Here is a 17,472-nt window from a genome sequence, read left to right on the forward strand (position 1 = left end):
CATGGATCACATATGTGAATGTAAAGAGTTTTTCTGAAGAAAGAGATGTAAATACACCAGCCACCAACTCTGTGTTTTCTTAATACTTTTCTTCACCCCTCATTTAAGTATTCTATAATTTCATCAGGATTTTTAAAAAACTTGTAGAAAAATGTATGGTTTAGAACAGGAATCAGCAAACTGTGGCCCACAGGCCAAATCCAGTCCAGCACACCACTTTGCAAATAAAATTTTGTTAAAACATATGCAAACTCATTCACTTACATACCTGTGGCTGCTTTTGTGCTACAATCACGGAGTTGTTCCAACAGAGCCAGCCTGCATAAAGCCTAAAACATCAATTATCTGGCCCTTCACAGAAAACGTTGGCAACCCCATGGTTTAGAGTTACAGGCTAAGTAGAAATGCTAATATTAAGGAGTAATGGAGTTTAGCAAAATCCACACTTCTGATGGAAAAAAAAAAAGGAAATAATAAATGTACTCTCTAAGGCTACTTGTAGGTAGCACTCACTAAATGCTGACTACACGGAGAACGTGTCCGTGTGTTTCCTCTCAACCATACAAAGAAGTATTACAAGCTCTATCATGCACATGAGGAAACCAAGGCTTTGTGTCTTTGCGTGTGCCTGCCCAAGGTCAGACAACTAACCACGGGCGTGAGATGTGAGCCCAGGCAGCACTCTTACGAACTGCACGCTATCAGCGTCTTGAATTTATCCTTCAGCACTAGTTTCTGATTTAAGTGTAGCTGCTTCTCCATGTTATACAGAAACCATGTCAACCAACTCTGCTATTGGGTCCCAATTACGACTGAACTTTGTCAAGTGGCTCGTAAACTTACTTTGAAACTTTTACAAACTGTGGAAAGCAAATACAAAGTTTTGGCAAACAAAATTGTTGGTTTTTCTTTCTTTCCTGCTCCCCCCCGAAAGGCACACTCTGGAACCACACATTTTTTAAGAAAAAAAAATCACAAGTTCACTTAAGGTAATGCTGGTTTTTTTTTAAAGTTTATCAGAGGGTCTACTAGTTCTACTTTAAACCAGTCTACAAATCTACAACTTATGATTTTAAAGGTTTAACCTTAAGTTACTTCTTAAACATATTATTCTAAGAACTGACATAATGAATAATAAATACCTCAAATTGCCCTGCCACAAAGACATTAACCAAGACATAAAACTTGTAAAAGCACAGAATTAAAAGAGCTGTTAAGACTATTACAGTGAGGTCCCAACCTTAAGGGAGCCACAGACCCACTACAAGGAGGAGCAGGTATATTCTGGTTTTTCATCAAGTTGAGGGCCTATTTTGACACAAATCAGTTACTGGACCCAAGGAAAAAGATCCTTTCCAGCTGCCATCCCTTTGATGGCAAGTATTAATAAGCATTTGCTCACTGTAGCTCCCTTTTCTCTAAGTTTTACAAAATTAGATAAACCAAACTAGCTTAGCCTGTGAGTGGCTGTTTGTAAAGTCATGCAGGTAAGGAAATGCAACCCATTAATAGCAGTCAGCGAGAAAGTTGCTTCAATCAAGGCATCAAACCTTGAGCAACACACACAAAATCCATCCCGACACAAATATAAAAAAGCAAGGCTATCAAACAGAGAAAATCCAATGTCAGAATTTAAGAGGTGTCAATCTTTTTCTTTTTTTTGTTTAAACTGGTATCTCTCCCATTTAGTCTCAGCATATCTTTACAGCACCATGTAAGGCAGTTTCCAACACACAGTTAAAGCTGATAGAATTCACTTTTACTTGACAGGAACTGCTAAGGGTTTACCAAATACCTAACTAAGTATAGGAGGCAATGGGAAGACATTTTTAGTGTCACAAAAACTTTTGAGCTAGGTCAGAAGAATGGTTGTTTGGAATATAATTACACCTTATATGGGCCTTGGCATCAGGTGATATGGTAGCAATCTAATTTTTAGTGGCACTAACCAAAAATAATTAGGGAGAGAAAAATTTACAAAACTGAGTTGCTTTCTTTTTACAATCTGACCCTGTTCATTTCTTGTGAAATTAAGATTCCCAATGCAAAATGTAGGTGTCAGAACATTTTTCCTTACTTGGATTGATTTCTGGGTGTAAAGAAGACTTCTTGATTCCCCACCTTAGTATCGCTAAGATTTGCAGGACTTTACCGGCACTATGAAGGGGTGCTCGGTTCTAATGAAGTCTAAAACTAAACCCTTCAGCTCTTGGGACAATGTGGGGAACACTTAACTTTCAACTTCAAGAGCTGACATTTCTTCTATGAAGAGCTAGAGGGGTTGCACTCCACATCACAGTAAACTTCAGAGTGACCCAAAGGGACACCGTTATCAACAAACTTTCCTAAATGTCAACAACACTGGCAAAGTCAGGGCGATATAAGCAAGTATTCCAAAGGTGGAGCAATGCTTTAATATCTACATGTGAAAAAAGAAATACACTTACATCAACGAGGCCACTGAAATAAGTCAAGAAGAAATGATCTTTAAAAATAAAGAAACACTGAAAAATGAATATATACATAAGACTGAAGAGATTAATCTCTTTAAATTAGTAAAAACATTATTTCAAAATAAATGTTTCAAATGAAGTGAGTCTTATACCAACTGTGTAAGAACTGTCTGAGAATGGACACTTGCCATAAGATGCTCTAAGTTACCACCACATCAGTTTGTACTGTACACGAACTTAGAGGGTTTTACTTTTCTTTAAATTCCAGTTTTACATACTGAGAAACGAAAGCACATTACACTGAAGAACTGACTATAAAGCTAGTAATAAGTAATCTGCCTCTTTCCCCAGAAGCACTTTAGTGAGCTGGCAGAGGAACCCCTGTAGTACGTACAAGGGATCCAGCCTCCAAAAGGTAATAAAGTTAATGCTGCTCTAATACCAGTGAACATGCACATGTATCTTTTACATAAACTCAGAAAGCACCTAGATCACAACGGGATTTCAAATACGGATGACAATGAAACACAGGCGAGACTTTAGGAGGGCAATCTCAGGAACCTAATCCCTTGAAGCTTTTATCCTCTTCGGCAAATATACCAGGGAACAAAATTTTACACACCACCCCCTCATTCTGGCCTCCAATTACACCCCTATGAATTAAACAAACTCGAGCAACCATAGGGAAGCAGAACACCACAGCTGTTGTAACTGTGCACTTCTTTTCTCTAAGACCTGGATTTGAGAGTCACACATCCTAGTTTGTAACCCTGGCAGGCTTAACCATTATGCAGCTCAGTTTTTCTCATTTATAAAATGAGGGTAACAGCACCTCACACCTCAGCAGGTTGTTCTGAATATTAAATGAGAATATACGTAAAGTGCTTATCAGTGTGTCTGCAATGGAGTGTGCACTCTGTAAATGTCAGCTATTGTAATTACTGTAATGAGTCCACTTTAACAACACGCTCAGCAGCTCCCTCGCAAAGTGTCATCCATGTGGGAATTGCTCCACTTCCATAGTCAGACTTGGAATAAACATTAAAACACTGGGAAGCATAGGCTGTGTGTCCTACAGAGCTTCAGTGAGTTGCATGTGCAATGCACTGTATGTTTCCAAAAATCTACCATTTAACCCTTCAGAAAAACTACTCTGGGAAAAAGGCACCACCAGGAGAGATGCCGTAAGTTCGCCATGTAATCTATCATACAAAACCAGGAAAGATAAGTTGGTAAAGATGTTAAGCTGGATGGAAAGCTGAGACAAAAGGCACAGAACATAGACAGCAATGGGCAAACCAGAACCTTCCTGGTAAATGAGGATATACAATCAACCATAGGCATTAAAGAAAACTGGCACCTGTTCTGATACTAACAGTAACAACATTAAAGAACTCTGTTCAAAAGTAAGAACATACATGCCTACACCTAAAGCTACGCATATCATCCAGATTTAAGGGACTCAGACCCGTATGTTCATAATGATGACTTATAATATTTTTGTATCTGTTCTTAGTGTTAGTGAGAAATGCTTATAACAAGCTACCGTTTAAACCCGTCAGCCACAATCAAGCCCTGGAGTGTCAGCCGCCTTCTGGCACTGGAAATGGGTACATACTTGGGGTGGAGCGGGGGGCCTAATTTTTGCTGGGCTAAGACATCTAGGAGAATAAAAATGAGAAACCTGGAAGAATAGGAATACTAGTCTTAAAGCTGCTTAGATTCAAACTGAATACTTGTTATTTTTTAGGGACTACACATTCTAAATTAAAATTTAGACTTCTATGAAGCAATTTAAGCCACATCCTTACATTTTTACTATGAAATTAAAGTTTTACAATCAGTAGGCAACTATTATATGTACTGATCAATATTTAAGAAGCTTAAACAGAAAGGGACTTACTGCTTCTTAAAAGGCCTTTGAATGTAATTAGTACAAATTTGGATTTGGAAAAAGATTAAACAACAACAACAACAACAAATGAATACAACTAATCAAGACACCAAATCTATAAAGCGGAACAAAAGCGAACAAGTGTGATGGCTAACATCTTAAGATGTATCCGTCTCCTATCTTCCATTATATCTGGTGTACCTAAAAAGTAATTTATCTCCAAATAAATCTGGAAGATACATAAACGCTTTTTAGGCTTAAGAAGTGCCAATCTACCTGCCGCTCCTTGGGGAGTTTCGTCCGTCCGTGCGGCTGAAGAATTCACTGTCTCCTGGTTGCCCTCAGGGTCTGCCATCTTCTCCTGTCGACGCGCTTCAGCTGCTCCTCTTTTGCCCAGGCCAGAGCCTCGCCGACTACAACAGAAAAGTGCCATCATAGGCAGCAACCCCAGTGACCAGGAGCAATGTCCACACAGCACAAAGCTCCAATGCATGGAACACAGAGCTAGTTTCTTCTTTTTACATAAAAATTGTTGTAGAAAATCACTGTGGCTAACAACCAAGACTTTGTATATTTAAAACTCATCCAAGCTATATCACATTGACAATACAAGCTTTTGTGTTGTTATGAGCTGTTGTCATCCTTACAAACAGAAGTGATTTTTAAACACTTCAACTACATGGAAAAGTGATTCCTTCTGCAGAGACAATTCAATTCATTTAAAATAGATCCCTAATTCCTGGGTAAATAGTGGACCACTCTATGGACTTTCAGACTGATACTTGAAAATGGGGGCAGGGCAGGGGGAGAGAAGAAGATGGGAAAAATTCCCATCACCTAAGTCCCAGATTACTTAAATCATCAAAAAATTACTATCCTAATAATGGACAATAGCTCTAGCCTTTAAAATAAAAGACATGAGTATTTAATATTCATAAACAAACACAGATGACATCTGGGAAGACATCTGTCTCCGACTGAGGCACAGCGTAAGATATGGAAAAAGGAGTCATCAGTCGTTTATCATGAAGCAGACTATATTTTACTGATGACTTTCTTTCTATTCTAATAGCGAAATCAGTAAGCAAATCAGGCAGAGACAGAAGACTTCCAAAATTACAACAACTTAGTATTGTTTAAAGGCAGCTCCCCAAATGACCTCAGAAAAGTGCAAAAACCTACTACTAAAGAAATGTTTTAGACTAAAGTAAACTACAGTGAAATTAGATGTTGCCTAGTAAAGAACAAGGAACCAGGCATACGTGACATGTAAATGAAAGCTCTGAATCACCAATGAGTTCTAGAAGAGTTTATTCTCTCAATTATTAAAACTCTTCCCTAAGCAGGGATTTACTTTGCCAACCTTTCGTTCACAGGGGAAAAAAGCTCATTCCAAATCCCAATTACCAAGCTACAAGTTAGTGGGATTCAAATTAAGTCATTTATTTAACATTTAACTTGCATCAACCATGTGGCACACTCTGTGCTGAACATTTGGTTGCTGCCCTCAAGGTGTGTTAGTCTAAAGAGACCAAGTCGCAGCTGTAATCGACTATGAAAGCACTAAATTTAAGAGGAATCTCAACTAATTCAGAAAAGTTTGAGATGAAGAGCACTGCAGGCAGGTGGCTAGACAGCTTGTGTGTAGCATGTAAGAAACTTCTCGTTCATCAAGACAGTGGACCTGAGGAGAAGGAGAGAATGCTGCGGAGAAAGACAGGACGCTAGATTACCTGACGCCACATACAGCTTAAAATTAATTTTCAACTACAGTGAATTTGGTTTATATCTAAGATTATAAACCTTGGGTAAAATGGATTCAAAGTTTGGCCCAAAACAGGACAAAAGCCCTGAAGAACTAAGAAATTTTCTCAGAGGTCCTCATAAAAGTACTGCCAACAAACTTCAAAGGCAAACAGATGTACTAACTCCAGATATTTTAAACAATCCTGACAGAACTAGGAAATAAGTAGAAAAGTAGAGATTAAAGTGGCAAGAGTCCATTTCTTATGACTCATTAGGTAACAAGTCATACTGTTTCCTTGTGTTACTACTGTACCCACGGCCAAGAGCATAAAGTCGATTACCTCAGAGAAGAACGAAAAGAAGTGCTTAAAACCTTTCTACTGACCTGAGTTAGAGTAGGGAAAAGGTAAACTAAAATCAGTCACCTGCATCACTGGTTTCTGGCACATTTAGTAGAGAGAACAAAGTACATATAAGAGCAAACTACATATAAAGGAGGGAGAAGTCCCATATGGCTGTGATTACCAGCACAAGACCAAAACTGACCAGGCCTGAAAATCTGAGATGAAATTGCAACAAAAAGATTTTTAACTTTAACCTAAGATTCTGAATCAGTTAATAAAGTATATGAAATAATACACTGTATCATATATCAAAGGTAGATAATTTTCTGAAAATGGGCTCCAAAATAGCAACCGGGAGAAACGGGAATTGGAGATGTGAGAGAACACAAACAAAACCGACATTTTTCTGTGAGGACAGGTATTGGAACACAAAATGAAAATTAAGTACATCTCTCCCCCTCACCCATTAAACTCAATAACTGGTGCCAACACTTTTAGAAACGAATTAGGCAATATTACAGCCATTACAACAGGCATCCCTTTTGATCCATTAATCACACTACTGGGAAATTTAGCTACCTTTAAAAATAACCCAAATCTGCATAAAGATGCTCATTAGAGATTTCTTTGGCAGACTAGAACTCTGAAAACAACCAGACGTCCAACTATTGGCAATAACTCTGTGCAAATAATGTAACAGCAGAGGAAAAGGTAGAAGACAAAGGTGTTGTCCAAAAAAGGCAAGATTAAAACTTAGCAAAAAAAAGGTAAATAAATATTGGGGAAGAATTCGCAAAAATATACAACAATACTAGCTATATTAGAATAAATTTCTTTGCTCAACATTCAAGAGAAAATTTTAATAATTTTTAAAAACGTATAAAATTAAGGATTTTGCTGAAAGCTGCACACAGGTAATGAACTAATCATAAACTGGCAAAGCCCAGATTATTACCTGGCACTAGCACAGGAGCCCGTGGTCTTCTGGCGTGTGCTCCGCCTCAAACTGGGGAGCTCAGCAGGTGGGGATTCGCTGCGCTTCTTGGTAGATTTTCTTAAACCTATACATGTGAAATGCAAAAGTAAAATTTTTAAAAGAGCAGTTACCTTAAATTAAAAATGACATAATTCTTCAGGTCATCATCCGGTCAAAAGTCCACGGACTCTTCCACGGCCTCTCTAGCGGTCTCCGGTTTACTTCCATAGTTTGCTTTTACTGTGCCTGCTCATATTGGGGAAGTTCATGTGGTGCTTGGCATTCCTGTTCAGGAGAAATCTTCTCACTCTGGCCTAACCTTGACGCAAGCTAACCAACACCATGAACGACAGTCCCTCTCCTCTCAAACCATCCTCTTGAAAAGTTCCTATCACAACTCTACTCTTCCACTACTCTTCTCCACTAACTAAAGCCAAGAGATTTTTTTTTTGTATATACTATGTATTTCAGGACTTTACTGTATTTCATTTAGCACTTTACTGCATTCTCTTTGCACTGTCCCATTTCACCTAGTTTATATAAGGCTCATCAATAAGGCCATGAGAGAACAAACTGTTTTCTTTCACCAACTCATTGGCAAGAAATATATACATTTGAACTGAAGGTTATTCGAATGTCCAATTTACAGAATACTGTATAATTAGGGGGAGAAAGTCAATCAAGCATACTTTACATGTTATTCTGGAATCTAATACCTTTATAGGGATAACAGATTCTGAAAAGGTACAGCAACTGAGAAAAGTTTATTGCTATTTTATGAACGATGGGGAAGCCATCAGAGCATCGTCTACTGCCCCCCCCGCTCCCCACCCAAACAACACTGTTACTCTACACCGTACATGACATGACAACATACTGGGTGGTGAGCTCTATCTAAACAAAGACCCCCAGCATTGAAAGGTCTCCAAAGTCAACAGAGCATACTTCCACTGGAACTTTTGGCATCATCTTAAATAGATGTTAACTTTCTCCGAGACCAACTGTACAATAACAATTCTCCAGATCATTTGTTTCTTCTCAAATTTTAATTTTTTTCCACTTCACTGCTTTAAAAAGTGTAAAGATAAGAAATTCCTTACTCTTGATTTTGTAAAAAACACCACTGAATGTTCTGGGAAAGAGGTGGTAAAAAGGATTCTAGACATCTTCTTGACCTTTTAGACTCTTCATTTAAAAACTTCAGTTCATCCAACTTGCACTTAAACTATACATGATGAAAGGTGCTAGGTGAAAAGCAAGCTATTAAAAACTCTTTAAACCAAAGCAGAAATTATAAGGACAAATATCTATGTTCAGACAGGCATCACCATTTAGAAATCTAAACCAGACCTTTTGGGCCCTTCTCCCCCCCACCTCCCACCCCAAATAACTTTTGTGAAAGATTATCTAGACTCTTCAAACCAGCATAAAAGGATCAAAGAGTGAAACTTAAAGTGACGAAAGAAGACTGGCCTAAGCGTTTCTTAAATTTCAATTTTATTTTAAGGTTGATTTTCTATATAGCTGTCACCAGAATTATTTGATGTGATCACAAAGCTATATCTGACATCCTGTATACTATTTTATCTTTGCCTAGCTGGATACACACCCCAGACACCTGAAAAGATGGACATGGCATGTAGACAGATTATGGAGCTAGCTTAATATATTCAGCTAATAATGTCACTATTTTTTAATATTTAAAATATTTAGAAATTTTCTAATATTTCAGAAAATATTAAATTACACTTATCTATCTGAATTATGTGACTAAGTTGGACTAAAAAATGTACAATTTAGAGGGAAAAAGCCATCAGTGCACATTACATTAAAACTGCAAAAAAACATAAGGTACTTTCACTTATAAGGCACTTTAAAAACCTCTGTATTATTGTCACTAATATTACTTAGTTCATGTAATACTAAAGTATCTATAAATACCATAATACAGTAATAGAGACACTAGTACAAATCTTCACATCTATTTAGTGACATTCAAAATAATATTCAACTATGTATTGTGAGCTACTGCTTTATTGCTAATCTGCGGTGACAGTATACTTTTTGACACTTTCACTACTCATGCCCTATTTTAGACTTTGGTGTTTAACTCTCCTTTAAACAACTTCATTCAAATGTAATTTCCGTAGGATAAAATTTACTCATTTTAAGTGCACGGGGTTCAGTGAATTTGACAAACTTATTCACGCATATAACCAACACCACAATCAAGACACAGAACATTTCCATCACTTTAAAAAGTTCCTTTATGGCCCTTGCAATTAATCCCCTCCCTCACACTTCAGGTCCCTGGCAATCACTGGTCTTCTTTTCTGCTGCTATTGCCTACTTTGGAGTTTCACATAAATGGAATCATACAGTGTCGTGGGGATGAACTCATGGTGTTGCACGTATTGGTTCATTCCTTTTGATGGCAAAGTGGTATTCCTTTGTGTGGATGTGCCACAATCTCTCTATCCATTCTTGGTGTTAGACTTTAAAAGAACTGTACTAGGGCTTCCCTGGTGGCGCAGTGGTTGAGAATCTGCCTGCCAATGCAGGGGACACGGGTTCGAGCCCTGGTCTGGGAAGATCCCACATGCCGCGGAGCAACTAGGCCCGTGAGCCACAACTACTGAGCCTGCGCGTCTGGAGCCTGTGCTCCGCAACAAGAGAGCCCGCGCACCGCGATGAAGAGTGGCCCCCACTTGCCGCAACTAGAGAAAGCCCTCGCATGGAAACGAAGACCCAACACAGCCAAAAATAAATAAATAAATAATTAAAAAAAAAAAAAAAAAAGAACTGTACTAAGTTACAGAGAAGTAGGGCAGAGAAAAACCAAAACAAGAGTGAATAGAAAACTATTTATAACTGATATCACAATACCATAATGTAACATGACTGTCAGGCTAATTGACATATAACTCCATCCAGCCTGATAAAATAAGAGAACCCCCAACATTTTGTTCTCTAAACTTCCCTAGAGGAGAACTACATAAATTCTTCCAAAAGTCTAAAACATGTTTAGAAGATAGAAAGGTCATAAATTCTGGGAAAAAGGAAAGCTGAAGCACAAACTTCAGCTTGGTAGATAAAGTATTTCCTAGAAAACCGGGACAGCTTAACCTTCTTTTGGCCATTCAGCAAACTGACAATGCTAGCACATACTACCTTCACAATTTTATTTTATTTATTTATTCTTTAATATTTATTTATTTATTTGGCTGCTCTGGGTCTTAGCTGCGGCACGCGGGATCTTTTTTTAGTTGCGGCATGCGGGATCTAGTTCCCCAACCAGGGATCGAACCCAGGCCCCCTGCATCAACAGCACGGAGTCTTAACCACTGGACCACCAGGGAAGTCCCTATTTCACAATTTTAGATCGGCTATGCAGATTTTCAAAAGCACTTTCAGATATAAAGTTGTAATAATTCTCATTTTTCAGACACAAAAATATTAACTGACTTGCTTAAAAGTGCATAACCCCACCAACTACACAATTCTAAGCTTATTTTAAAGCAGAACAGACAGTAGTACATCTTAAATATACTTGTGGCAAGGTGTTAAAATTTTGCTTTACTGGTTCGTTGAGAAAACTTTAAACTCTCTGTATAAAAATAGAGTATTTTTGTAGAACTGAAATGTTTCCTATCATTCTACTGGTCAAATATGGAGTATTGTAATAAATGGTGGAAACATGGAAAAGTGTAAACCTACAACCTACTGAAAACCGATTAAAACACATATGTATGGGAACACACATACCACAAACACATCTCTCTGTCCCAGGCTCTGTAATGCAGCAAAACTGCATTTATCATTTATTTTTATGATGCCACTTGGAGAAGCAACCAGAATATCACTGATCAAATTAATATATTCTTATCCACAAAGCCTTTGTGTAATAAAGTTAGGTATAAATCTTGTATCAAAGCTCTTATTACAGTTGACCCTTCAACAATGCAGGGTCCACTTATACTCGGATATTTTTCAGTAAACCGTGAATACTACAGTACTACACGGTCTGTGGTTGGTTGAATCCAAGGATGTGGAGGAACCATGGATAAGGACAGCCAGCTATTAGTTACATGCAGCCCTCACTTGTTCAAGGATCAACTGTATTATCGGTATAAGAATATGTACACTTGTTCCTACAAATATATTCCTATAATCTTTATTCCTTTGGATAAAGGTGAAACTAGCAGTTAGTATTCTCTTAAAATTCCTAATTGATTTGTCTTCTACAATATAGGTATGTCTTACTCTTTTTTTTCCTTTTTTTGAAAAAGTATTCCTAAGCAAAACTGATTTACACAAAGTCCAGGGCTTCACCCTTAAAAAAAAAAAAAAAAATAGAGTCCTTTTTTAAAGTGTGACATTTTTAAAGTATGACATTTGAAATGTGAAATAATTAAACCCCTTATATATCCAACTGTAAGCTTGGATTTTTAAAAATATAACAACATTTTAAAAGAATCAACAAATTAAGGGCCTTAGACATTTTACTTTCTGGACCCTTACTAATGTAAAAATAGTTAAGATGTTCGTGGGTACCTTCTACTTATGATTGATTTTTCTTTTCGACTTGAAATATTAAAACTATTTCTCATTACATTAACATCTCAGTACAAAAGTATTTCTCCTGGAAAAGGTATGGTTTTCACTCTAACTGTGTCAAATTACTTTAAAAGTAGCAATAGACAACTGGGCAATACATATTCACTATCAGCTTTCATTCTATTTTTAATTCTCACATGATCCGTTACAGGTATGCTAATCTTTGACATGATATACACATATAATCGAACCTACTACACAGTTCTATAATGAAAATATAGCACTCCTCCCAATAATAAAGTATTCTAGCAATGCAATAATTAAACTTTCCAATTTCCTGAAAGATTCCTTCTGCTGTACAAGAATAAACATGAATGTCAATGTATTTCATAAGGTTGTTTGAAAATCAAGCAGAGGAGGAGGGGGAGACTAACCTAACATCTTTATTCAGTGAATAATGACTCCATTCAAATAAATGAACACTTTTATTCTGCAACTTATATAATCATTTTAAAGTGACAGTAAAAGATGATCAAACAGACATCTACTGTATATTATCTAGCAGCCCTTTTTCTGAGCACCTGCCTCTTTTTTTCTTTTTCTTTTTTTAAAATTCTTTGCGGAGCTATCTCCTAACCCTTCTCCATGTGGTACTGATGGAACTGTCATCCACAACACACTCCCACTATATGAATGAGACACAAACTGTCGTATTTTCATCATCTACAATTACAACTCCTCCACCACTATCCCCTCCCCTTCACCATACTAATTCATTTAAGGACAGGCATATGACCCGAGGATATAAGAGACTTTCGTATAGAAATATAAATGATTGGACAGTGTTTTGGGGAAAGAGGGGGAATGAGGGTGTCATAAGTCACAGACTTGGGACTGACAGGACCATCTTCATTTGAGCTCCTGGATCCAGCCAAACCTGAAGCTAGACAATCTCTTGGCTTTACCAGTCATGTGAGCTGATTTCCATTTAATTTTAATTGAATATGCATCACATATAACCCCAAATCTTCTGATTATAAGTCATTACTGTATTATACTTTGTAGTCTAGAGTAGGTATGGACCAAATCCTGCTGGTAGCCTGTTTCTGTACAGCCCACTAGCTAAGAATGTTTTTTATATTTTTAGAGAGTTGTAATAAAAGAAGAATATGTGACAAAGACTGTATGTGGTCAGCAGACCCTAAAATATTTACTATATGGGTCTTTACAGAAAATGTTTACTGACCTGGACTTTGAGGAGAAAAAGGAAGAAAAGTATAAGGACTTGCCTGAAGTTTAGGGGAAAAAAACAGTCCCTCTCCAACCCCTCCCCTCCGCAAAAAAACATCTCCAAAACACAATCTCTTTGTTTGGAAAAAGAAAAAACAAAAACCAAAAACAAAACAAGACCCAAGCTAAACAATATCTTAGTAATAAAAAAAGTTTCAGTACTAATTTTTCTAGAATATTACGTATCTTGATTTTTTTTTTTTAATTACAGTTTTTGGCATATTCCTGTAGAGAGTAAATACATTCCATTTTAAAATGGAGTAGACAAACTGTTATGAATAAGGAACACAAACCAATACCTTAAACAAGGGTAGATATCTAGAAAAATCACTACAATTCATTTACATTTATAGATATCAAAAGATGACTATACTGATCTTTTAAACACAAATCCCCTATTTGTTTAATATTAAAAAGAGCGGACTTTCCTGGCGGCGCAGTGGTTAAGAATCCACCTGCCAATGAAGGGGACATGGGTTCGAGCCCTGGTCCAGAAAGATCCCACATGCTGCGGAGCAACTAAGCCCATGCGCCACAACTACTGACCCTATGCTCTAAAGCTCGAGGGCCACAACTACTGAGCCCGCGTGCCACAACAACTGAAGCCCGCGTGCCTAGAGCCTGTGCTCCGCAACAAGAGAAGCCACCGCAATGAGAAGCCCGTGCACCGCAACGAAGAGTAGCCCCCACTCGCCGCAACTAGAGAAAGCCTGCGCGCAGCAACGAAGACCTAATGCAGCCAAAAAGTAAATTAATTAATTTTTTAAAAAATGTTAAAAATAAAAAATAAAAAGAGCCTTCATGTAACTACTTTAAAGATCCATTTACATATCAAATCTGTTTCAATGGGTTTTCAGAACCACTCCTTTTTCCTTCATTAAAGAAAAAAAAGCACCAAATAACAGGACTATTACCACATTTGAGGAGTTCAATTTAGAATCGTGTAATAAGATCATTTTGCTACAGGAAAAATTGGACCCAATAAAGAGAATTAATTAATGATGGGTATATTTTCAGTGGCTAACTCAATGCCTTCAGCCACAGCAGAATCATGAGAACCTGGTATATCTTGATATTGTTGTGTATCTATGTTCAAGTACATACATCTCTAACAAAGGCTGCTTTTCTAAAATAAATTCACAAAATGAAAAGTAACCTATCATATAAAAACGGATCATAGACGTTTATTTTAAAATCAGTAACAATAAAAGATAAGTTGTGCAGATGACAGTGAGCTAAAATCCAAATGGAATTTCCTAAGCCAAATTTTTATTTCCTAGTGAATGCACAGCAATTTCGTTCACTGATTTGGCAATATGAATTAAAAACTTAGAAATGTGCAAATATATTCATCTAACCACTATAATAATGAGAAAAGAGCTAAATGTCCAATAATAAGGAATGGTTAAATAAACATCAGTACGGTAATAAAAACTGCAGGAACGCAGTGTTAGTTAATGAGGATGTGAACAAGTAGGCATTTTAAAAAAAATATATTTATTTATTTATTTTTGGCTGCATTGGGTCTTTGTTGCTGCGCGCGGGTTTTCTCTACCTGCAGCGAGCTGGGGCTACTCTTCATTCCGGTGCACGGGCTTTAGGCATGCAGGCTTCAGTAGTTGTGGCTTGCGGGCTCTAGAGCGCAGGCTCAGTAGTTGTGGTGCACGGGCTTAGTTGCTCCGCGCCATGTGGGATCTTCCAGGACCAGGGCTCGAACCCATGTCCCCTGCATTGGCAGGTGGATTCTTAACCACTGTGCCACCAGGGAAGTCCCCAAATTGGCATGTTTACACTACTAGTGAGAATATAAATTCATATATTTCTAGGGGGAATTTAAAATATACATCAATATTTAAAAGAAACATAACCAGTGTTATGTTTCTTATCTTATATCTTACAAGAAAATAATGAATTACAAAGCTATAGTCAATTAAAAAATTTAGAAGAACAATGTAAATGCCTCTTAGTTGGCAATGGGCTAAGAGGTACATCCATATACAGTTATTAAAAAGACATGATTGGATTTCCCTGGTGGCGCAGTGGTTAAGAACCCATCTGCAAATGCTGAAGACACGAGTTTGATCCCTGGTCCGGGAAGATTCCACATGCCGCAGAGCAACTAAGCCCGTGCGCCACAACTACTGAGCCCGCATGCCACAACTACTGAAGCCTGTGCGCCTGGAGCCTGTGCTCCACAACATGAGAAGCCACTGCAATGAGAGGTCCGTGCACTGCAACGAAGAGTAGCCCCTGCTCCCTGCAACTAGAGAAAGCCCACGCACAGCAATGAAGACCCAACACAGCCATAAAAAAAAAAATGACATGATTTATAGCTTATTTTTTGAAAGGAAAAATGTCAGTTAAAATCATTTAGGCAGATAAAGCACTTTGGTTTCTTCATACCTAAAACATGGATACTACCTCATTCTGTGATCATGATAATGAAATTTAATGTATGTCAACTGTCTAGTATGGAGCCTGGCTTATAATAGGCACTCAAAAAGCAATGCCTACTGTCATGCAGAATGAGCTCCTACTTTTGAAAAAAATATGTGCATATACATAGAAAAGTGTCTGCCTCTGGGTAAAGACAAAAGAATGACCCACATGCATTCACTCTGTCCTCTAGTGAAACTCCACTAAAATAGCATTAAAAGAATCTGAAGCATAAGTTCACAAGGATGGGAAGAATGGAAGAGACAACCATTACAACACAACACAATTTTAGAAGATGAAAAAGCAGTAATTCCAGTGCTAAATACACTGGGAAGACCAGAAGACTGAAGGTAGAAAACTGAGATAAACTACCAATTAGACTGACACTCAGAATCCCACAAAGGTTTAGGAATTGATGACACCAGGTACTTCTGGGACGACCTCAGAGTTTAAACTGAGGATTGCCTCACAGGCTATTTATGAAGCAGTCAGATCCCCAGATTCCCTCCCCAACTTGCACAGCTGGGTAAATGTCCCTCTCCTGAGGCAGGCAAACATAAAACCTTTATTCCTTAGAAAGTACAAAATAAAGAAATTCTCCATTAAAGTACACAGCTGCAAATAGGTGCATCATACCAAGAATGAGAGGGGGAAGGATCACATATATACAGACAAACTGGATGACATCTGGACTCTTTCCTAGGCCTCTCCTCCCACTTAGTCCCCAGAACTCTGGCAGTTAGGCTTTCACCTCCAGGCAGGAGTCTGAAAGAATCTTCCCTGTGGAATTTTACCAGCCAAAGAAAAAAGATCTGAAAATGATCATAGCCCAATTTGTTCATTAGATAGTGAATCTCAGTCAAGTCTCATCCATGTGCTCAGAGCTTGCAAGTTAGATTTTTGGTTCCCCTACTCTTGAGTATGAGGAGACACCCAGGAATTACCTGAATTTGAGGAAAGTTCCTGGTATGAAAGTCAAAACCAGAGTAAACACACCCCCCAAAAAAATTACATAAGAGGACTCTGCAAGAAAAGAAAACTTGCTCTTAATGGGGGGAGGGGGGCGGGGGGGAATAAGCATCTATAATTAAAAACAATATTCATGGCAGGACTATTCACAATAGCCAAGACATGGAAGCAACCCAAGTGCCTGGCAATAAATGACTGGATTAAGAAGATGTGGTGTGTGTGTGTGTATAATTAATACACACACACACACACACACACACACACACACACACACAATGGAATATTACTTAGCCATAAAAAAGAATGAACTATTGCCATTTGCAGCAACATGGATGGACCTAGAGAATATTATGCTTAGTGACATAAGTCAGAGAAAGACAAATACAATATACCATTTATATGTAGAACTAAAAAATAACACAAATGAATGTATATACAAAACAGAAACAGACTCACAGACATAAAAAACAAACTTGTGGTTACGGGGGGGGGGGCAAATTACAGATTACGGGTATGGGATTGACGATATAGACTACTACATATAAAATACATAAGCAACAAGGATTTACTGCATAGCACAGGGAATTATATCCAATATCTTGTAATAACCCACAATGTAATATAACCTGCAAAAAAAAGTAATCACTATGCTGTACACCTGAAACTAACACAATATTGTAAATCAACTATACTTCAATTAAAGAAAGAAAAAGAGAAGGGGGGAGGAAACCTTTTTTTTTAAAAAAAAGGAAATGAGAACAAAATAACCTCTTGAAAATAAAAACAAGATAGCAAACATGAAATAAA

At 37.7% G+C, this 17,472-nt stretch overlaps 1 protein-coding gene across 22 annotated transcripts in view; it reads right to left on the reverse strand.

The window, feature by feature from the left end:
- Positions 1-17,472, reverse strand: part of TRIP12 (thyroid hormone receptor interactor 12) — a 146,478-nt gene that overhangs the window by 63,860 nt on the left and 65,146 nt on the right. For all 22 annotated transcript variants that reach the window (XM_082466395.1, XM_082466394.1, XM_082466379.1 and 19 more), the window contains 2 exons: positions 7,393-7,498; positions 4,624-4,760 (listed from right to left, as the gene is read on the reverse strand). In XM_082466395.1, coding sequence (XP_082322521.1) covers positions 4,624-4,760; positions 7,393-7,498 — 243 coding nt within the window. The remainder of the gene's footprint in view (positions 1-4,623; positions 4,761-7,392; positions 7,499-17,472) is intronic.

This window comes from Balaenoptera physalus (genome assembly GCF_965194825.1).
Source record: "Balaenoptera physalus genome assembly, chromosome: 6".
Lineage (NCBI taxonomy): Eukaryota > Metazoa > Chordata > Mammalia > Artiodactyla > Balaenopteridae > Balaenoptera > Balaenoptera physalus.